General features: G+C 39.8%; 1 protein-coding gene across 1 annotated transcript in view; it reads right to left on the reverse strand.

Annotated features, from left to right (window-relative positions):
* The window catches only part of LOC124805024 (exosome complex exonuclease RRP44), a 143,321-nt gene that overhangs the window by 86,199 nt on the left and 32,045 nt on the right, over positions 1 to 25,077 (reverse strand). The window contains exon 5 of the mRNA XM_047265438.1: positions 6,612 to 6,844. Within this exon, the coding sequence (XP_047121394.1) occupies positions 6,612 to 6,844 (233 nt within the window). The remainder of the gene's footprint in view (positions 1 to 6,611; positions 6,845 to 25,077) is intronic.

The raw sequence follows: 25,077 nt of genomic DNA on the forward strand, positions 1-25,077 counted from the left end.
AAAGAGAGTATGCTCACAAATATCAGAAAAGAAGGTGGTCACAAATATCAGAGAAGAAGGTGGGAGGGGGGCCATGCAGGGTGTGGGGGAAGGGGTCATGGGAGCAGAAAGAAAACATAGTGAAAAATAACAGAGGAAACAAAAGGAAAACAAACTAGCTATAATTAACCACAAGTGAATAGTAATATGGTGAAATATTTCGAGATTCAAATAATCTATAACATGCCAAATACACTTTTATTATGCCGAATAAAACCAGGACAGATTATATCACAATATTTTAATTGATGCAGAACTCAACTTGGCTCACTGAAAATGAGCTTCAGACAAACTACACAAGCCAAATAAAAATAGATGAAATCCACAATTTACAATACCAGTTAGTAGCAAAGGAAAATCAAAAAACAAAAAGCAACAACAGTAGCTGGTGAAAAAAAATTAGCACAACAATAGTTGGTGAAAAAAATTAGCACAAGAGAGTTAAAAGTCAACATATAAACCAACAGAAGTAAGCTGAAGAAGAGTTCTGGTTACCAGTTGCTTGTATTAAAGCATCTTAGTCACTTCCTAAGAAATTTTAACAACCCCCCCCTTCCGATCCGAAGATGGCCAGATACCTATTGATATAAACAGTTTTTCTTCGGTTAAGATGCTGTAGTGTTGCAATTGACATTACTCACAATGTAAAATAAACATTGTCGCTCAGTATCAAGCTTAAGAAATGAGAGAAATCACAAAAATAGTCACATGTACAAGTTATCTGAAGATGAATATGTTGAGAAAAAGCCTAGCAATGGTAAAATATGAGTGGCATCAAATAAATAATTCAACACTTTTTTTCCTCTCAGTTTCAGTTGAAAAAATTGCAGAATTTGTTGTGGGACACCACGGAATACTCCCGCTTCAGTCCCTACACTTTTATGAAACACCGATAGGTGGCAGCATTATACGTGGCCTTCAAAATGGCATCTCTAATGAAGATGCATTTCAAGCAGACTGCTGTCATTTAGTTTCTTTTGGTGAAAATCAGAGCATTGCAGATACACATAGGCACTTGTTGGATGTCTACAGAGACCTGGCATTGGGCGAGGCGTCTGTCATCATCGCAACAAAGTCACGTAAACCTGTCTGATCATCACGTGTCGGCCGGCCGCACACAGCTGTGACTCCTGCAGTGTTGCAACACACAAACACACTTGTTTAAGGTGATAGAAGGATGGCAATCAAATTCCTCACAGCTCAACTGGATGTCTCTGTTGGCAGTGCTTGACACTCTCATCCGCCAATCGGGGTACTCAAAAGTGTGCGCCCTCTGGGTTCCCTGTCACCTAACAAAAGGCAACAAAGAGCAATAAAGGACCATGTGTGTGGAATTGCTTGTGCATTATGAGGCTGGGCATGACAATTTTTTGTTGAACATAGGCACAGGCAATGAAACATGGGTTCAACACTTTGAACCAGAAACAAAACAGCAATAATCGACTAGTGCCATGCAAGCTCTCCTCCAAAGAAAATGCTGAGAAACACACCCTCAGTCAGTAAAGTCATGGTGATGGACTTCTGGAACTCTGATGTCCTCCCTCACGGTGCAACGATCAACTCTAAAGTGTATTGTAGTACACACCAGAAACTGAAGAAATGACTTCAGCATCTTCACTGCCACAAAAATGCAAGCAAACTTCTCCTTCTCCATTACGACACAACAACTCACACAGATCTGCACACCCAAGAGGAGCCCACAAAAATTCACTGGACTGTTCTTCCTCAACCACACTACAGCCCAGATCTTGCACCTTCCTTCCATCTATTTGGTCCAATGAAGGACGCACTCTGCGGGAAGCAATATGTAGATAATGGAGAGGATTTTGATGCAGCAAGATGTTGGCTCTGACGCCGACCAGGAGAGTGATATCATGCGGGCATACATGCCCTCCCAATGAGGTAGTAAGGTGGTGAGGCCGTCACACTGAATGGAGATTATGTTGAAAAATATGGTTTTCTAGCCACAAAAAACAAAATTAGTGAGGTGTATTGGAATCCCCAATTAAAACAAACCTGATTTCAGATTATACGGATTGCATTATTTACTGAATACCCTTGTAATGCCCAAATAAAAAAGGGTGTCTGCAGATTTCATTTCTGCTTCACTATCAACTGTTAATAAAAATAAATTTTCAAACAGTAGTTGCAAAAGAGTACGCAACACAGAGGAGAAATGGGCACGAAAGGCCAACAAAGGAAATCAAATGACTGAAAAAGGAAGAGGAAAGGGCAGCAAAGATGAATGCTAAGATCCAAGAGAAAAAAAAAACAATTTGCTGAAATGAGAAACGGTTGAAATAAAAAGATAAGTTTCACAATTTGAAACGAAACTATGGCTAGAAAAAACAGTATTTGTGTAGCATATCATCTACACACACACATTTAATTCCATATCACAACAAATTGATTTTACAACAAATGTTTAGATGAATTGTTTTGACTTCCTTTGAAGATGGCCTTTGGTGTAGGTTGAAACTACTGAAACTGTAGTTTCTTTGTTCCCTGTGCTGCCTTTGGTACAGCAGACTACAAAATGCTGCTACATAAAACTGGCACACTAGAAATAAGGAGTGTAGAAAAAAAATGACTTCATTTATATCTGAAAAAGATTATGCAATGGGTGGAGAACTCTCAAACAAAATCCAATACCACCATAACACACCTTTACAACCCAGAATACATCTCTACTGGAAACCCTCAAGGAGGTGTGATGAGCTCAATACTCTTCTTGATATATAAAAATTATTAATGCCAGTGTCAAACTTAGCATTGTTTTGTGATGACAGTAACATTCGAATTCGCGATAAGCCACCAACTGCACAAAGGGACAAAGCTGAAGAAACACTCATGCATCTGGCAGGTGTACAAGTACAAAATGTGGATTTCAGACAACAGATGTCACATCAGTGCAGTTTGTGCTATAAAGATTTGACACTGCACAATTTTGTTGTGCCATCAACAAGTGACAGATGTGCACCAATGATAAATTGGAAAAGTGCTTGCTTAGTGTTGTGTTGTATTCAATATGTCGAAATTTATACTGAACAAGAGCATTCATGGACAGCATTAATTTTTTGTTTTCATTTGAAGAAAACTGTTGCTCGATCATACTGATTTCTCTGAGAAGCTAGTGGTGACCATGCTTCATCACAAGATATGTTTGAACGATGGTTTCAGCATTTCAAAAATGGTGACTTCGAGGTTGCAAACCAGGAATGTGGGAAACCACCAAAAAAATATGAAGATGTGGAATTTGAAGCTCTGTTGAACGAAGATGATTTGCTAACACAAAAACAAGTCGCAGAGCAATTGGGTATTAGTTAACAATCTGTTTCCAGTAGACTACAAGAGTGGGGAAAGATTCAGAAAACTGGTAGATGGGTACCACACAAGTTGAATAACAGGAAAATGGAAAAGTGCGAAAAAACATGTGATATTTTACTCACTCAGTATGAAAGGAAGTCATTTTTACATCAAATAGTTACAGAGGATGAAAAGTGGATTTACCTTGAGAATCCCAAGTGCAAAAAATCATAGGTACACCCAGGCACACCATCCACATTGACTGCAAGACCAAATCACTTTGGCAAAAAGTCAATGCTCTGTGTTTGATTGGATCAGAGGGGCATGGTCTATTATGAGCAGTTAAACCCTGTGTAAATGGTTAATACTAATGTTACCAACAACACCGCTTGAAAAAAGGCCACAATACCAAAAGAGGCAAGACAGTCATTTTTCTTCATGACAATGCTCCTTCACATATAGAAAAACTGATTCACGACACATTGGAAGGACTCGACTAGGAACTTCTACCCCATGCTGCCTACTCACCAGATTTGGCTCCTTCCGATTACTATTTTTTTGTATTGATGCATCATGCACTTGCTGAGCAATGCTTTAGCTGTTATGAAGAAGAAAAAAAAAAAAAAAAAAAAAAAAAAAAAAAAAAAAAAAAAAAAAAAAAAAAAAAAAAAAAAAAAAGGGCTCGATGAATGGTTCACAGCAAAAGGGGAAAATTGTTACTGGTGTGGTAGTTACAAATTGCCTGAAAGATGGGAAAAATGTATAACAAACGATGGAGCATACTTTTGGCAAAGCACTATTTATCATTATTCTGAATTTAACATGTTTTTTTGGACAACAAATCAGCATTTCATACTTGTACACCAGATATGCAAGTAGATACCAGACAGCAAATTAACCCAACAGGGAAAGAAAAACAATCCACAGTATTTTTTAAAAAAAGCATCTACCAACAGTATTAATTTCCAAGAAAGCAGAATATCCAACAGTAACACTCCAAAAGTGAAAGATGAGCTCAGAGAATTTGTATCAAAAACACAGAATTTATATCAAGAACAAAATTTCTAGGGTGCATGTCAACTCACAGCTAAAGTGGACTCAGCATATTACCGTCCTCAGGAAGCGACCAGCTTCAGCACGCTGGGCACTTTTAATAATAAATTCAGTGTGTACAACCTCATGTACCAGAACAACATCTTTTGTACCTGTCCATTCTGAAATTAATTATGACATATCCTACAGGGAACAAATGAGTACACAAACACTCTTTAGGCTAAAAAGGGGCTGTAGGAGTTATAACAAAAAGTAGCAAGAGGACTCACTGCATTGGGTTGTTTAAATGTGGGGGAAATTTGACTGTTTCCTGTGGATACTATGCGCGCAAACAAAGTTGACACTGGGCGCGGTGGCTGATGGGAACAACCATAAAGGCATTTCCCATTTACAGTCGCTTCCATCAACCAGTGCACCGAGTGTCAACTTTGTCTGCATGAATAATACATTCTGCAGACAGTGATCCATGTAAAGAAAGTCATCAACCAGTACACAACAAACAGGTCTCTGCATGAACATGGAACCATATCCAGCTACCTCCCACGTCTCAGTATGAAAAACAAAACAATAATCAAAAATAGTATGAGATATAATGGAATTAAATCATACAACAATCTTCCACAAGTGATCAAAAGACAAAAGAGAGCTGATCAAAGACGAAAGCGAAATGTACGCCTTCAGGAACATCCTAAAAAATTACCTGTTTTCACATTATCAAGGATTACCTGAAATGTAAACTATTCTGCCAATTATTACTTAACTGATATGATTAAGAGATGTTTTACAATACATTCACAAGAATAGTGAAATACTCTGTACAAATATATGATATAGTAAAGTAAATAATGTATGTATTTATTAATGTGCCTGTGCTTATCTAACTTTATGTATTTATGTGTCTGTATTATGAACATTTACCCATACAATTTATACTGTCACAGATAGATAAATAAATAAATAAATTTCAGTAATGGTAGCAGCTCCTTCCACACACACATGCAACAAGTTAGTATCATGAGGAGCAATATGGACTGCGATTTCATGACACAGCAAACCACATTTACCTAATATGGTCATATGCTCTCATTAAAACTCCGTAACAATATCATACTTCACATTTCTGCTTTGATAGGACACACTGACATGCAGACAACATGTCCAGATAATGAAACACAATGCAAATTTCTTCTCTGCAGTCTTCAAATATATAACTAATAGAAGCATTTTGTTTTGTTACTCTGTAAGTAAATCAACATTTCTATGTTTCTTTCAGAGTTTCAAAATGCACATTACTTTTGCTGAGTTTACTCTGGGAAACTGTGGTACATTCAAAAGCAAGTTTGCAGTTTGCTAAGTAACTACACTAGTAACAGTTTTTATGTGTTTCCAACATCGTATTACACAACCTTCTACAGTACAATAATAATTTCTGACCCAAGCTGTCGGAATTGGCAGTCACATGTGTGTGAGGAGTGGTTGCTTGTGTGTACAAATGGTATTTGTTCCTTTGTTTCTCTTTTGCTGATGAAGGCCAAAAACTTTGTATAAGTGTCTTTTAATTGTGCCTGCTAGCAACATTACATGTCTCCTTTATGATGAATAGCAATCAATCTCTTCCTATATTGTGAATTTTAAAAAGAGACATAGAGAATTGTGAAAGTGTAATTACATTATTTCTTAATTTTAATACTTAGTTTCTATTACAAGTTGTAGAGAAATACTTAATTTCTGAGAAAAACTCTGTGTTGCATAACGTGACAAAAAGTCACATATTGATCAGGTCTATTATCTAAAGCATTTGTAAAACACAGGCTTTTGGTATAAAAGAGCCACAATATCAAAGAACAGTCAATCAATATGATTTATTTTCTGTGTTTCCATTACTGTTAAATTTCAGTTTCAATTCACTGATACAGTGTTGCTTGTATGCAAAGTAAAAACAGAAAAATTATAGCAGCTTACATGGTAATACACAAAAACTTAGGAAAGTTATAGTAAGATGCATTACAACACTCTTGTCTATGAATGAGCTTAGTAGATATACTCTAATCGTAATGTAAATCTAATTGCAACCTAACACTAAAAATAAAATAAAAAGTAAGCACGCACACACACACGTGTGCACACGCGTGCGCGCACACACACACACACACACACACACACACACACACACACACACACACACACACACACAATTACACTTAGTATCTTACCGACTTTTCATAGCTTTCTACATTTACACTTCCTTCCAAACAGTTTTCACGAGATGCATAAAAAGTACCCGAATGATACTTTCCAGCTTTAATCCCTCTTTGAATTTCAGCCAAACTTAGATGTTTTGGAAACAATGCCTTTCCTTTATCATCAAAAGACCGCATTTGATCCAAGCTCACCATCTTGTCTTGGAGCTCAGGGCAATCAACCAGGCTACCGACATATTGTCTGACTGGGAAAAGAAGTTCATATACAAACATTTGTATTATTGTCGTAATAGAACAAAGTAACTTAAAAAACAGCAATTGAACAAACTGAAAGTAGCAACAAGAATGCTGCATTTTGAGGTGATATTGAAAATATTATAGCACAGGGGCAGTGTGACCGAGGGCTGACATAAAATACTGTGTGGTGTTATGTGAAGTTGTGTGCACGGTCCACACGCTCAGTTTGACAGAGAATGAATGTGTAACTGTTGCACCAAGTTCCATGATTGAGAAGGTTTTGTCCATCATGACTACAGTCCTCTGGGCCACTTCGTTTATGAGCACAGCCTAAATGCACTTCACATGTTGAGTAGTGCAATACAATGCAGACACAATGAACACATAGGTATCAATGCTGGAACATAATTTATTGAATATATGTCGTTATGTTTCCAGCTAGCAAATGCAACCTGCCAGAATGGATGCTCTCCATTCTGTAGACACAACATTGTCCTCATTAGCTCTAGGATAAATCACAGACATCAGAGCAGGTAAGTTTACAGGATATTATACAATTTAATCATATGTCACTGTGTCATCCAATTTTTGACAGTTTTCATTTTCTCCACTACAATCATTTACTTTACTTAGTCCAATATTTCATCAATTAACACACTAAATTAACAAGACAGACTTTTAGCATGTTGCATTATATTTTGTATCTTTTTCATTCTTCAATCATTTATATCACTTAAGTGTAAAATTATTGCTTTGCAATATTCAAATGTAAAATATTTTCAAGCCATACATTCCTGTTATTTAAAATAACAAAAACCTCAGCAGTCAGTCTGGATGAAGTAGCCCACCATAATATACCTGCCATCAGTCCTAAGGTATAAGACTGTAACAAATAAGGCAGTTACTCTACAAATTCCAGCAAAGATACACTGATCAGCCAAAACATTATGACCACAAACCTACTATTGATACACACTCATCCAGTTGATAGCAGCATCACCTGGCAAGGAGTGACCGCTAGTCAGACACATGCACAGTGCATGTAGTATCAGTGAGCATACTGTCCGCGTGTGGACTGGGGAAGGTGTGCAATCTATCTGAGTTTGACCACGGGCAGATTCTGACGGCCCAGAAGCTCGGCATGAGCATATGGGAAACTGCACGACTTGTCGAATGTTCAAGTAGTGCTGTGGTGAGCGCCTCTAATGTGTGGTGAAAATATATCTAGATGTCGTGGTGTTGGGTGGCCACCCTTCACTATAGATGTCGGACATCATAGGCTGGGTAGACTGGTTAACAGGACAGGTGGTGAACTGTGGTGGAACTAACATCAGACTTTAATGCTGAGCAGAGTACAAGTGTGTCTGAACACACAGGGAACCAAACACTCCTAACGATGAGCCCCCGTAGTCAATGAACCATGCATATGCTAATGTTAACACCGTGACATCGGCAACTACTACTGAAATAGACATGTGACCATTGCCACTGGACATTGGTGCAGTAGCACAGCATTTCATGGTCTGACGAATCCCAATTCCTTCTTCATCATGCTGAGGGAGGGTGTGAATCCATCATCTTCCAAGGGAAGAGCCCTTTGACTGTACTGTGGGATGGTTACAAGGTGGTGGTGGCTCCATTATGCTCTAGGGAACATCCCCGTGGGCATCCATGGGTCCAGTGGAGCTCGTGCAAGGCACCGTGATGGTCAACAAGTATCATACACTGGTTGCAGACCACGTACACCCCTTCATGACAATCATGTTTCCAGCGGCAGTGGTATTTTTCAACATGATAATACACCATGTCACCAGGCCAGGAGTGTGATGGAGTAGCTCAAGGAAAACAAGTGGTGAGCTCTAATTAATGTGCTGGTCCCCCAATTTGCCAGATCTAATCCTGATCGAACGCATCTGGGATGTGATTGAACAACGCATCAAAGCTCATCACCTCCCCCTCCGGAATTTATGGGAATTAGGTGACTTGTGTGTGCAGATATGGTACCAACTGTCCCCAGCGAACTGCCAAGGCCTCACTGCTTCCATGCCAAGACTCATTGCCACCGCTATCCATGCCAAAGGTGGACATACCAGCCACTAGGTAAGTGGTCATAATGATCTGGATAATCAGTATATGTATTACTTTTGGGAATGGAGCTGCTTCTTTCACTGTCATTTTGGCTGGGACATTAAAGTAATTTTCCAAGGGATTTTCACATGGTCTAGATGCATATTAGTTATAGAAGTTGGTGTTTTGCACAAATGTTGTTCCATTGAGCACCCATACTGTTGTGATAATTTCTGTATCCCAGAAAATAGTTGCCTGTTGGGCTTTTGGTTGATTTGATAGCTGATGTCTTTTAGAATCATGTTTTTTTGTGAATGAATTAAAAAGGGTAAGCTCTAGGTTTTATTCTGACAAACACCATCATCATATTTAATTAAATCATAAGACAGATGTAATTTTACCATCAAATCCCAGCAGTATATTTCTGTGACTGTGATTTTCCTCTCAAATAAACTGTGGGATGGCTATGGAGATATGGTGTCTATCTATCGTAAATGTTTAGGCCAATAATGACAGACACAATGGTAATGTTCAGTATACTGGTCTCAGATTGTGTGCATTGCTTGTCTGATACAGGTCATACCATAACAACTCCATATTGTTGATGCCTGCCTTTCAAAGATCATTTTTGAACCTGTTGTTGTTGTTGTGGTCTTCAGTCCTGAGACTGGTTTGATGCAGCTCTCCATGCTACTCTATCCTGTGCAAGCTTTTTCATCTCCCAGTACCTACTACAACCTACATCCTTCTGAATCTGCTTAGTGTATTCATCTCTTGGTCTCCCTCTACGATTTTTACCCTCCACGCTGCCCTCCAATACTAAATTGGTGATCCCTTGATGCCTTAGAACATGTCCTACCAACCGATCCCTTCTTCTGGTCAAGTTGTGCCACAAACTTCTCCTCTCCCCAATCCTATTCAATACGTCCTCATTAGTTACGTGATCTACCCATCTAATCTTCAGCATTCTTCTGTAGCACCACATTTCGAAAGCTTCTATTCTCTTCTTGTCCAAACTATTTATCGTCCATGTTTCACTTCCATACATGGCTACACTCCATACAAATACTTTCAGAAATGACTTCCTGACACTTATATCTATACTCGATGTTAACAAATTTCTCTTCTTCAGAAACGCTTTCCTTGCCATTGCCAGTCTACATTTTACATCCTCTCTACTTCGACCATCATCAGTTATTTTGCTCCCCAAATAGCAAAACTCCTTTACTACTTTAAGTGTCTCATTTCCTAATCTAATTCCCTCAGCATCACCCGACTTAATTAGACTACATTCCATTATCCTTGTTTTGCTTTTGTTGATGTTCATCTTATATCCTCCTTTCAAAACACTGTCCATTCCATTCAACTGCTCTTCCAAGTCCTTTGCTGTCTCTGACAGAATTACAATGTCATCGGCGAACCTCAATGTTTTTATTTCTTCTCCATGAATTTCAATACCTACTCCGAATTTTTCTTTTGTTTCCTTTACTGCTTGCTCAATATACAGATTGAACAACATCGGGGAGAGGCTACAACCCTGTCTTACTCCCTTCCCAACCACTGCTTCCCTTTCATGTCCCTCGACTCTTATAACTGCCATCTGGTTTCTGTACAAATTGTAAATAGCCTTTTGCTCCCTGTATTTTACCCCTGCCAAAAGCCTACAAATGCTAGAAACGTAGGTTTGCCTTTCCTTAATCTTTCTTCTAAGATAAGTCGTAGTGTCAGTATTGCCTCACGTGTTCCAACATTTCTACGGAATCCAAACTGATCTTCCCCGAGGTCGGCTTCTACTAGTTTTTCCATTTGTCTGTAAAGAATTCGTGTTAGTATTTTACAGCTGTGACTTATTAAACTGATAGTTCGGTAATTTTCACATCTGTCAACACTTGCTTTCTTTGGGATTGGAATTATTATATTCTTCTTGAAGTCTGAGGGTATTTCGCCCGTTTCATACATCTTGCTCACCAGATGGTAGAGTTTTGTGAGGACTGGCTCTCCCAGGGCTGTCAGTAGTTCCAATGGAATGTTGTCTACTCCGGGGGCCTTGTTTCGACTCAGGTCTTTCAGTGCTCTGTCAAACTCTTCACGCAGTATCGTATCTCCCATTTCATCTTCATCTACATCCTCTTCCATTTCCATAATATTGTCCTCAAGTACATCGCCCTTGTATAGACCCTCTATATACTCCTTCCACCTTTCTGCTTTCCCTTCTTTGCTTAGAACTGGGTTTCCATCTGAGCTCTTGATATTCATACAAGTTGTTCTCTTATCTCCAAAGGTCTCTTTAATTTTCCTGTAGGCAGTATCTATCTTACCCCTAGTGAGATAGGCCTCTACATCCTTACATTTGTCCTCTAGCCATCCCTGCTTAGCCATTTTGCACTTCCTGTCGATCTCATTTTTGAGACGTTTGATTTCCTTTTTGCCTGCTTCATTTACTGCATTTTTATATTTTCTCCTTTCATCAATTAAATTCAATATTTCTTCTGTTACCCAAGGATTTCTACTAGCCCTCGTCTTTTTACCTACTTGATCCTCTGCTGCCTTCGCTACTTCATCCCTCAAAGCTACCCATTCTTCTTCTACTGTATTTCTTTCCCCCATTCCTGTCAATTGTTCCCTTATGCTCTCCCTGAAACTCTGTACAACTTCTGGTTCTTTCAGTTTATTCAGGTCCCATCTCCTTAAATTCCCACCTTTTTGCAGTTTCTTCAGTTTTAATCTACAGGTCATAACCAATAGATTGTGGTCAGAGTCCACATCTGCCTCTGGAAATGTCTTACAATTTAAAACCTGGTTCCTAAATCTCTGCTTACCATTATATAATCTATCTGATACCTTTCAGTATCTCCAGGGTTCTTCCATGTATACAACCTTCTTTCATGATTCTTAAACCAAGTGTTAGCTATGATTATGTTGTGCTCTGTGCAAAATTCTACCAGGCGGCTTCCTCTTTCATTTCTTAGCCCCAATCCATATTCACCTACTATGTTTCGTTTTCTCCCTTTCCCTACACTCGAATTCCAGTCACGCATGACTATTAAATTTTCGTCTCCCTTCACAATCTGAATAATTTCTTTTATTTCATCATACATTTCTTCAATTTCTTCATCATTGAACCTAGAGAGCAATAATTTTTGGTGTAATATGGAAGATTATTCTTAAGTGGCATTTCTTGAGGAGTCAGTCAAATTTTAATAAAATATTCCTAACATACGTAGGAAAACATGTATATTTGAAACTCTCCTGCTGTTTTTCTTGAATGTATATTTTGAATATAAGTTACTTTTTAGTGAGCTCCGAATCTGATGCTTGGAGTTTCCACTCTCCTTCAAACCTGCCTGAATAAGTTTTGGCTGATCTTGAAGGCTATTTTTGTTTGCAGTAGTGTGCACCCAAAGCACTAATGTTCTGTGAATGAAAAGTAGTTGGAGATAAGCTTATGTTGGCATGAAGAAGTAATACCTCAGTCAGAAAATGACATGTTCTCAGCCAAAAAAATCAGTGGAGGAAGCAATAACAAATGGCATCATTCTGAAAACATATTAGATATTCAGGTATGTTGGACAAACTCAAAACAAAGACATTTACAAGAAGTTGTCATAAAGTTTTAATTATCATCTCAAAAAATAAAAGTTATGTAATTAAATTTATTAAATTTACTGTTTGCTGGTACATAGTGAAATCCCCATCCGTTACTACCGTAGCATGCCACTAGAGTAGCCAGAACAAAGTGGTGCTGTGAACTGATAAGGTGAAGTATCATGCAGTAGTTCGTTTTCTGCAGCTACAATCCACGCTGAGCTGATATAGTGTAAAATGCACCATCACATCACATTAGTGTTGTCAGCAAATGCTGAATGATACAGAATGAAATGGCAGACCATCTTTCTGTGAAGAACAGGTAATCGCAAGAAAAATAGAAGAGCTAGTGATCAAAGACTGGCATATGACAACTAAGATTACAGTGGACCAAGTGAAATTCAGTCATGGATCAATTTTCAAAACCTTGCGCAATATTGTCAACATAAGAAAGGTTTCTGCCCACGTGGTTCTGCAAATGCTCATACTTATTCAAAAAACCTGTTGAACCGAAGAAACAACATAAATGCTGCAGATGTTTCACTATGGGTCCCTAATATTTGAGCAATGTTCTAGAATGGGTAACATGAGGGATTTGTAAGCATTCTTCTTTGTAGACTGAGTACACTACCAATAAACCAAAGTATGTATTTCTTTGAATTTTAGCAAAGTCTGTCAGTTGCTTTACCTGTAACTGAGCAAGCCTATACCATCATTTCATTTCATATGCTGACAGAGTATTACACCCAGGTATTTGTATGAGTTGGTCAATTCCAACTGTGACTCATTGATATTATAGTCCTACGATAGCATATTTTTTGGTTAGTGAAGTGCACAATTTTACATTTCTGAACAGTTAAACCAAGATACAGCAATCTTTGCACTACTCTGAAAACTTATCAAGAACTGACTGAATATTTAAGCAGCTTCTTTCAGACTCTACTTCATTATAGATAACTGCATCATCTGGAAAAAGTCTGAGGTTACTATTAATATTGTCTGCAGGGTCATTAACACACAACATAAACAGCAAGGGTCCCAACACACATTCCTGGGGCACATCTGAAGTTACTTCTACAACTGACAAGACTCTCTATTCAAGATAACATGCTATGTCCTCCCTATCAAAAAGTCCTCAGGCCAGTCACAAATTTCACTTGATAACTCACATGACTGAACTTTTGACAATTAGTGTAAGTGTGGTGCTGAGTCAAATGCTTTTTGGAATTCAAGAAATATTGCATCTACCTGACTGTCTTGATCCAAAATTTTCAGTACGTTTTGTGCAAAAAGTGCAAGTTGGCTTTCACGTGACTGATGTTTTTGGAATCTATGCTTGCTGGCATTAAGGAGGCTATTATGTTCAAGATACCTAATTATGTTTGAACGCATATATATGTGCTAAGGTTTTACAACAAACTGGTGTCAAAGATATTGGACAGTAATTTTGGGGATCACTTCTCCTGCCATTCTTGTAGACGAGTGTTACCTGTGCTTTCTGTGTGTGGTTTTTTGTTCAAGAGATCTACGACAGATTATATTTAAACAATGGGCTAACACAGCTATAAATTCAATATAGAATCTGGTAGGGATTTCATCAGCACCTGAAGTATTGTTAAATTTTAATGATTTTAGCTGTTTCTCAGCACCACTGAAAGTAAAACTGATTTCACTCATCTTTCCAGTGGTACTAGGATTAAACTGGGGCAGTTTTGTGTTTTCCTTTGCAAAGGAACATTTGAAAACAGAGTCAAGAATTACAGTTTTTGTTTTGCTACCATCAATTTCAGTTACTGTTTCATTCAATAGTGTTAGGGCATTAACTTTGGTGCCACCAACAACCATTACATATGACCAGAATTTCTTTGTGATTTGTGAAAGACCATTTGACAATATTCTGCTACAGTAGTCACTGAAAGCTTTGCGCATCGCTCTCTTGACAGCCAAACATGTTTCATTCTATCTATAGTCATATGCTTTGTTTGACATCCGTTATGCAGTAGTCTCTGTTTCTTTAGAATTTTCTTTACAGTGACTGTATACCATGGAGAGTCCCTCCTGTTATGAACTGTTCTACTGGGTACATACCTATCCAGTGTTTAGTCAACTATTCTTTTAAACCTTGGATGTAGTTCCTCTACATGCTCCTTCCCCATGCTGAAAGTTTGAAGTTTCTCACTGAGATATGACATTACCGATTTTTTATCTAGTTTACTGAACATATACAAGGTGCGTCCCCTAAGTAATGCGACCAAATTCATAAAAGATCATTTATTGAATATATTCGTACAAATAACCAAAAATTTTCAAAATAGCACCCTCTTGCGTCGATACACTTCTGGAGGCAGTTTTTCCATACCTGGAAGGCATCCTGGAATGCCTTTTCCGGAATGTCCTTTACAGCTGATGTAACATGTGCCTGGATGCTTTCAATCGTGTCCCAATGTTTTCCATTCATGACTCCTTTTAACCGAGGAAACAAAAAAAAAGTCTGTGGGAGCCAGGTCAGAACTGTAGGGAGGCTGGGGAACTAATGGGATCTTGGTCCTGGCCAGGAAGTCATTGACAATGAAAGCACTGTGACTCGGCGCGTTGTCGTGGTGAACTTTCCAGGTGTCCTTGATGTAGCTTCGGCAGCGTGAGAACCTCCTTTTCAGTCTTTTGAGCACTTCCAAGTAGAAAGCTGAGTCACTGTAGTCCCAGTAGGGGCAATGCCTCTGACGTCAAAGAAGACAATGAGCATGGTTTTGATCCTGGACTTGCTTATGCATACCTTCTTGGGATGGGGCGACGATGGGGTGTGCCACTCTGAACTCTGCCTTTTTGTCTCAGGGTCGTACTCAAAAATCCACGAATCATCACCAGTGATAACTGAGTTTAAAAAATGAGGATCATTTTCACACCGTTCCAACAGTTCTTGGCACCGAAGCACTCATATGTGCTTGTGTTCGTTGGTCAACACTTTTAGGACAAGTTTGGCACACACCTTTCTCATGTTCAAATCTTTAGTCACAATGCGGAAAATGGTTGTTTTTGATGTGTTTCGAGTTTGTAGTATCAATTGAAGGCTCAGCTGTCTGTCAGAGTTCAAACAATTGCGCACACGTGTCACATTTTTGTAAACTTGTGCGGTTAATGGCCGTCCACTGCAAGGCTCATCGGTGATCTCCTCTCGGCCCTCCATGAACGACTTGTGCCATTGGAAAACTTGTGATTTGGAAAAGCAATCAGTCCCAAAGGCATGCTGAAGTAATGGAAACGTTTCGGTGGCGGACTTCCCAAGTTTAATGCAAAATTTGATAGCATACCATTGCTCTACAGAATGATCTACTGTGCCGTGTTACATAAACTCAAAACAGGGTTGACGTAAACGCATGTCCTGACTCTCCAGCAGCTCACAGCTGAATGAGACAAGGAGCATTTTGAAGCTAACACCCCCCTCCACTTAGCCCAGCCAGTTACAACATGCTGTGGTGTATCGTTGCGTCAGAAAAAAATTTGTCGCATTACTTATGGAACGCTCTCTGTATATCTTTTTGCTTGTTTTAGTTTCCCTTTCTACTTTAGTAATCATTGTTGCCACAACTGTGTCATGGTCACTGATACCAGTTTGTCACCCAACACTGAGTCTTGTGCAAACAATCTCACATGCAGCTTTAGTTTCTATCTCGCTGTATTTAGGTTTCTTGTCTACTGCAACAAATACACCACTTCCATTTGCCATTAGATCATCTTTTTGATAAACACTTAAATTTTCACCAAAAATCTCACTGTTACCATTTCAGATTTCAATCAGTTTTCTGTACCTTGGATTGTGTGAACTTCACTGCTTTTCAGGACCACTTCAAACTCTGGAACTTTGTTGAGAATGCTTAGGCAGTTGACCACTAGGATTTTAATACTCTCATCCGCAAGAGGCATTCCTTTCGATCTTACACTTGTACTTCTCGGTTTCCTACAACTATCATTATCTGGAATGGACAGAGAATCGTGTAATCTAAAACATGGTGCTAACATGTTACATTCATAATGGACAAATTGTCATAGGAGCATACTATCAAAATCTCCACTAGTTTACAGGAGGCTTTTGAGACGAAGCAGCCAAGGAGACGCTTTTGCTCCATGACAACACCACAGTTCACTCTGCACAGGACAAAATCATACATATTACTTCTTTAAAGAGTCAAATTTCTCTCCCCCTCCCCCCCCCCCCCCAAAAAAAAAAAATTCTCCTGACACGGGCCCCAGGACTTCTTACTCTTTCCCTCAGCAAAGAAACAACTATGTGACAGCCATTTCCAAAAGGGCAAAGTCTCGATTTTTGAGGCGTGACATTTCCTGAATAGCCAAAATATAAATTTCAGCAATCAGAATCTCCACCAGCACATATATCATTGGGAAAAATGTGTCACATTGACGAGTGAATATGTACAGGAGGACTAACATCATCATCAAATTTTATGAATGTAGTTTGATTATTTTCAAAATAAATTTTTCTTATTACCACTCGTACTGCAACATTTGAGAGATGTGTCACTTTAATAACTACAGTTTGCTTACAGTGCTGTGACCAGATGTTCTGTGCTTTCATTGATTTTTTTTTTGTTGTTATATTATTGGCACTGCTTTATTATTTTACATTGAAGTTTTGATTTTTTTCAGTGCTTTCATTGCAGTCGCTAACTCTGTGTATGGGGGTGGAGGGTGAGGGAGGGATGGAGGGAGGGGGGATGAGGGAAAGAGGAGAGGAAGGGAGGGAGGGAGGGAGGGAGGGAGGGAGGGAGGGAGGGAGGGAGGGAAAGAGAGAGAGCTGTTCAAAAACAGAACTTACAGACTCTCATCATGATCACTTCCTACTTTGTTCCTCACCTTTCTCATATGTCAGGTATTAAGAGAAGAGATACAGCATCTTACGGCAGCCAGAATTGTCAGACTGATTAAGCAAGAGATAATAGCCATGAATGTCAACATCATACATCAGGAGACAATGGAAATGTTGAAGAAGAGATGTATCAGTCTTTAGCGCCAACCTCTCTCACAAGTCAAATGCGCCAAAAATAATGGACTTGGCAATGCTGACTTACGCCACAGCCATCAAATGATAACCCAACACCCAATGCTGGTATCCTCAGCCAGGTATAACAACCCACAGGAGAACAAAAATTTGAAGGAGAGAGGACAACACAACGGTATACTTTCAATGTAGAGACCTTGGGCACGTTGTCTACTACTGTAGAGAAAGGAGAGGAGTTTTCAATGACTACCAGGTGGCCAGACAGCAACCATCACAACAGATCTACTCACACCAGTCAATTACAGATGATTACTGTCCACCAACATGCTGCAGCTGTTCCCCAGAACCTTGCCTAGTGTATCAGGATAACTAAATGAGGCAACTATCTATGGAGGTGAGGCCACCACAGACGAAAATCGTTCAAGCATAGCCATCACCAAACATTAGAAAATCTCATAGGCATAATCATCGATGGCCAAGCTATTAGTCAACTTAGGGGCTTCATTTTCTACAATATCATATGTTTATCATCATCAGGTAAAGGAGATTATGTTCTGTGATAGAAAGCAATTGTGCTGAAAGTCACAAATGGGAACTATGCCTAGCCAGTAGGATCATGTATTGCAAGAATGACTATCAATGACAGAACACAGTCCTTTCAGTTTGTCGTTTTAACAGAATGTAGTCATTAAGTTTTTCTTGGATGGAACTTCTTTCAGGTATCACAAGCAGTCACAGACTGTGGGAGATCAGACTGGTTAAGCTACTCTAACAAGCACACGTAACAAAGATTGCTCAGGGACAGTTGTTTGCCGCTGAAGACTTTGTTATCCTGCCATCATCAACAAGACATGTTCCAGTCGGCAGGCTACATACTCAATAAACAGTCACGCTTTTTTTGATTGCAAAAAGCTACTCAGGTGCACAAAACAGTATGCACTGCAGGTGGTAAAGGAGAACTTGGGATCAAAAATTGGTACACGCAGCCACAACTCATCCCTAAAGGTGTGTGTGTGTGGGGGGGGGGGGGGGGGGGGGGGCGCACGCATGCGTGTATTTTCTATGGGGAGGCCCGAATCAATCCAAGATGAGCAGTTTAGTGTCATCAATGAAGAATAATGCGCTGTTGGCACTACAGACAATGCTGGGGAGGAAGCTACTATTGAACTGCCAATAGAATCTGGCCTGACTGACAAACAACGTCAACAAATGACCGCCGTTCTGCACCAATTTTTGGATGCTTTCAAATCTGGAGGGAGAACAGAAAGACCAAGTAGCCCACAGTAAAGCATCATATCAATATGCAGGACACCTAGAATTAGCCAGTTTTCATACAAAGTAAAGCCTGCTGAACAGTGGAAAATCCAGGAGGAAGTGGAAAAGATGTTGTAAGATGACATCACTGGACTTTCAGAGAGTCTTCTGTCCCCTCCTGTGGTCCTCATGAAGGAGGAGGATGGCACATAGTATTCCTGCATCAACTACCAACAACTGAACAATACCACACAAAAAAGATGTCTATCCACTGTATAGTAAAGGATAATAACAGTAAATATTTTTATAGTATTCTGCTTCCACCATTTTAACTTAGCCTCAGGCATTTATGTAAACTACTCCGCAGTACGTGTGGTTGGCTCCTACACTATTATGCTGAGCTAGGGATGCCACTATGGTATTGCTGAGTGAGAGATGCCAACATTCTGCCAGAAACCTGCCAATGGGAGGACCAGGTTCCATCATGTGGGGTACATAAGGGGTCAGTGAGGTAGCAGCCGCAACAGTGGGTCACGCTCTTGCCTGCCAGCTTCCTTACCCTCTTGACGTGTCCACCAGTCCTTCCTATTGAGGGCAAAATGTCCTTTCCACAGCATGTGAGGTTCGTTCCATGACTGTAGCCAGTTTTCATTAATACTGTAACCATTAGTGGTAGTTCTTGGGAATAAAACCCTTTCTCACAGCCGCTCCAATGCCACCACCTCCTTCGCCGCCACTGATGCCGTTTCCGCCTTTGCCACCCCCAACACAAATGCCGCCGCTGCTGCCATCTCGAGTGATGTGTCACTGTCATGCATTCTGCCAGTTAACAACTCCGGCAAACTTCTGCTGAAGGATCTTTCCATCGCCTAGAATACATATGTTTGGTCTCAATTCCAGTTTTGTAACCATGCTTGATTTACGTCCTTGCCCACCAGTGGAGAGGACTGAATCGGCTCTCGATGCTGCAACTGTGGCCCCAAACAAGCCTGATCGCATTACTTTACTGCAACAGCCGGTAAGAACCCTGTCACATGAAAAAATAGAGCTACAAGAACACCTTCATGAGATAACTTGTGAACATGAAGCCAGAGTTGCTGATAATGCGGCAACTGTGGTCAATTCAAGAGCCTCTAAAGTTGAAACAGAAAAATTAGTACCAGTTATAGCCAATACACTTCCAGACGTAACTTTTGTAACTTCTAGAAAGCCCAAGCAAAAATGTAACAATGTTTTGGCAAAACATCAGGGACATGGGACATATATGCGCATGGCCAGACCATTTTTTGGTTAAATGTCACCAAGCTGAAACTTTCAGGCGATGCGCGAACTTATGTTGAATTAGTAGATGCATTGTGAGAAGCACTCATTTTCGAATTCTTGGAAAAGGGGTTAGCACAGCACTACTCTGACAAGCATGGGGTTAACTATTACTGCGATTGGTTGTCCACCCTTACACATAAAAGCAGGGAGGACTTCAAAATATTTGCAGACAGAATTAGGGCAGTATCTTGTTGCACATACACCATAGGAAGGGATAATACATGTAATGAGTGTTAATCAAAGAAACTGAAGCGAGAGCAAATGATGTATTCATATGTGGAATCAATTCACATGTTGGGAGTGAGGTAATGGTAGCCTCCCCCACTCCCTCACATGAAGTGCTCAGACTTGCTCTTTAACACGAGAAAATGGGAAGACTTGTATCAAACCTCCGCACATGTCAGCGAAGCGCGACGTGTGTTTATGAACGACACGAATTGCCAGAGATGAGGAAAGCCTAACAGTGTGGCCAAACTCTGCTGGGCTTCCTGTTGTAAGAAATGCCATACCGTCGGACACGAACAGGATCACTGTCTGCAAAGTAGGTGGCCAAATTCCCCCAAGAGGAACATTCCAGCAGCAACAAAAGAAATAATCAGTCAAACAGGAGTACTACTCCACAGGATATGAACCCTATAAAAAGGGGAGAGCCCACTGAGGTGGTAAGTTTATTTTTAGAGGGGAAGCTCAGAAGGAAGACTGTCGAAATTCTTGTGGGTATCAGAGCTCAGTTTAGTGCTCCTTTTGTTTCTAATAATAACAAGTGAGTGCTAAAACTGCCACACTACAATATAAGTGGACTTGGAGACGAGATGATCATTCCTGCAGGCACTTGTATAACAGACCTGCACACTGAAGGGAAAAAGTATGTCTTTGATATGGAAGTAGTGAGGAAGCACAGATGGGATTTTGACATCATCCTGGGGTACGATATCCTAACATGCTATCAGGCTGTGATAGATTACAGGATGTGGACTGTTCAGTTCAATTGTACACACCAATGTCCGGACAGTGAGCATATGTTTCATTCACGAGAAACCTGTGAAGGGAGGCCTACCTCACAAGTTCCAACTGAACCGCATAAATGGGTGTTGAAAACTATCACACCTCTAACAATTAGCAGTAGAACGGGAAAAGTTCTCTGGGTTGAAGTGAAATATTGGGTACCACCAAGATCAGACTTTCTGGTTAACCTGCTCTCCCAGATTGACTTTCTTGACAGGCTGCAAATCCACGTTAAGAGAGGTCTAAGTAGACCCAAAGTAAAAAGTAACGGGTTTCAAATATCTGTGTGTGTGTTGACAATTTTGGTCAATGGGATGTTGACATCCCACATGGCACAATACCAGCCAGTGGTGAAGAAGTTATGCAAAAAGAAGTTTCGAATCAAAAACAGTGTCAGGAGAAAAGACGTAAGCAGTTACTTGTGAGGAAGGTTTGCACATTAGCACCTTCGATAAGAAATCAGTTGAAGGAGAAGTTGGCACATTTGCCGGAGTCAGAGCAAAATCTTATCTTTTGTATCCAGTTTTAGAGGAATATGCATAGTTATTCGATTAAAGGCAATACTTGTCAACAAGTGACCTCATACAACACGAAATGCCCACGGGACATGCTAGACCAATAGTGCAGAAGCCATATCATTTACCCCATCAATTACAACCTGCTGTTGAGGAGACAATTCAACAGCAATTGGCTGCATGGATAATTCAACCCTTTGCAAGCCCTTGTGCCTGTCCAAGTGTAATTGTGTGTGTGTGTGTGTGTGTGTGTGTGTGTGTGTGTGTGTGTGTGTGTGTGTGTGTGTGGGATGGGGGGGGGGGGGGGAGAGAGATCGATCACTGGGCAGAAAAACTATCGTCCATGTGTCAATATGAAAACGGTAAACAAGGTTACCACACCAACACCTACCCTTTAACACGTATCGATGAGACCTTAGACAGGTTGGGAAATTCCAAATACTTTAACACCCTGGGCATGCATTCTGGATATCATCAGATTCTGATTGCACCACAACATAGACCTAAAGCTGCTTTTGTGGTCCCATCTGTATGAATTCTTACGCATGCCTTTTGGTCTGCCACTTTTCAAACATTTGTCGATTTGTTATTGAGAGGTTTAAAGCCAACTATGTGGCTTGTGCTCTCGATGACATCATAATTTTTGCAAAAACAGTGGAAGAGCATGCCGAAAGAGTAAGAAATGTATTGTCTAGATTGAAAAGTGCACACTTGAGTTTAAAACCAGAAAATTTTCTTTTGCACAGTCACGGGTTCAGTACCTGGGGCATATGCTTAGTTCAGATGCAGTTAACCCAGATCCTAGGTTAACTGAAGCAGTGGATAATTTTCCAAGCCCAAGAAATGTCAAAGAATTACAATGTTTCCTAGGTTTAGTCAACTATTATAGGCATTTTGAGCAGGATTATGCTACAATAGCACAGCCATAAACAAAATTACTAAAGTAAGATGCAGTATTTGAATGTACAGATGAGTGCAAAGCAGCAATGAGAAAAATTAAAGAAATTTTGACTAGCACTCCTTCACTAATAGATCCAGATTTTGAAAAAACTTTTTATTCTTTCAATGGATGCCTCAGATTACACTGTTGGGGCTGTTTTAAGTCAGGAATATAATGGTGAGGAAAGACCAATTGGTTATGCCTCCGGACAAATGAATTTAGCAGAAATTAATTAGAGGAATACCAAGAAAGAGTTGCTACCTCTCATGTTTGGAACAAATTCTTTAAAGTGTTACTTGTATGAATGTCATTTCACTGTGATCACAGACCACACTGCTTTAGTATGGATGTTAAGTTTAAAATATCCCAGTAGTCGCATGACCAGATGGGTATTAAAATTGTCAGAATATGATTACACTGTTCAGCATAAGCCTGCTGCCTGCACAACAGTGCCAACAGCCTACGCAGAAAGGTTAGAGTTGCACAAACAGATGACGTCTCCATAGAAGAATTGAAAGAATCACAAGAAACAGATGTAGAATGCCACCTCCATGCATCACTTTCTGATTTTATTACAGAAGATGGTACACAATATCACAAGACCCCATTGGCTACCAGAGTGGTAATACCCAAAGAACTGCAACAACAAATAATAGCACAGTGTTATGACAGTTTACAGGCCCGCCACATTGAATGACAAGCCATGAATGCAAGAATAGCCGCAAATTACTGGTGGAGAGATCGACAAACCAACATTATGAAGTATATAAAAAATTGTCTGCCTTGCATGCACAGAGCACCTCCATGAAGGACTACAGTTCTTTTACAAACATTACCTGGAGCATCGAAACCATTTCAGATTGTGGCCCTGGATATTTGCAGCCTGTTTCCACAAAGCACCAAGAATAATAAATATATATTATCAATTATTGGTCACTTTTCAAGGTACTGAATTTTGATACCACTTGCGCTTATGACCACTGAAACTGTTACTTGCGCCTGTGTCAATCACTTGGTACTGCCTTTCAGAAGTCCCGACGCAATACTCACTGACCAAGGCTCAAATTTTATGTCGGCACTGTTTGCACAAGTTTGAAAAATGTTACAAATCAAAAAATGGCAAACTATACACTTTTACCCTACAGCCAACAGTCACCTAGAGCGAGTGCACAAAATTTCTGTGCAAATGCTATCGTATTATGCAGGGAAGACGCTGTTAGATTGGGATGGATATGTAGGATTTGCCACCTAAGAGTACAATAGTTGTGTCTGTGAGGCAATGGGATGCTCTCAATATGAAGCAATCTATGGGAGACCCGTGAACTCACCCTTTGAGATTGACAAATTGCTCCCTGATGACAACATACATGAAGTGAAAAGGCTAGCCCACCATCTCAAAGTCATATGGAACCAAGTTAAATGCAATAATTTCAAAGCCACACTAAAACAGCTAGAACTCAGCAACAAATGGTCTAACCTCCCTCAATATAAACCCAGTGATTTGGTATTGCTCCAAAATCCTATGGTAAAAAAGCAACAAACTAAGAAGTTCACTTCTCAGCATGAGGGCCCCTTCCCTCTACTGTGCATTACCGGTGAATGCCAAAATTCAGTTACCTGATCGTACTACAATATTACACTTTGATCAGCTAAAGCCGTATCACGGTCCTTCTGTGCCATCTCAAGCAGTACTGCCTACTTCTACCCTAAAGTCGCTCCCACAGATAAAGGTGTCACTGCAACAAAGCACAAAAAGAAGAACGATAGGGTGTTACCAGCACATCCTTGCTATGCTTTAAGAAACAAGCATCCTTACACCCTGAGGTCCAGGGACTAAACAAGAAAGATATAGTGATGCGACTGTCACAACAGGATAAGAAAGAGAAGAATCATTTACTTATTTGCCTGTATCTATAAAAGTACAGCAATAGCAGGACAGAACTGAGTGCAACAGAGATGCATGCTGTTCCGCTAAAACCAAAAAAATTGTAAGGATAGCTTATGCTCTTTTATGCCTCTATTTGTGTCACGTTATAAGTCGTAATGTTAAGATCAGAAGCCACAGCAGAGGAAAATGATAAGATTTAAGTCATGAGAACTAGCTGATACGCGAGCTAATCAGTTAATGCTTTTTGAGTTGCAGCAAATTTCTGCCTGTTACAGGAAAATGTGAAAGTGTGAGTAAGTTTGTTATACTGCAATCACAAGTTACAATGTTAGATATTGCCTATCACTTACATTTGGACATGAACAGAAAAGCTAAAGAGAATAAGTTATTATGAATCCACAGTAACACACTGGTTAACTTTAATTAACGCAGACCCAGGAAGACAAAAGACCCCCATGAGGTATACAGGAAACCGAGTCAGTTTGCATAATGTCACTAAAATTGAAATAGATGCTAAATGTATGAAAAGGCCTCTCAAATGCTCAACAGTAATCCATTTCTCAGAAACACATGTGGTCACAAGTCAATACAACGTGTTAGATACACATGAAGAACAGAAGTTATTTCCACTCAAGAGTCAGACAGAAACT

Source organism: Schistocerca piceifrons, chromosome 1 (assembly GCF_021461385.2).
Source record: "Schistocerca piceifrons isolate TAMUIC-IGC-003096 chromosome 1, iqSchPice1.1, whole genome shotgun sequence".
Lineage (NCBI taxonomy): Eukaryota > Metazoa > Arthropoda > Insecta > Orthoptera > Acrididae > Schistocerca > Schistocerca piceifrons.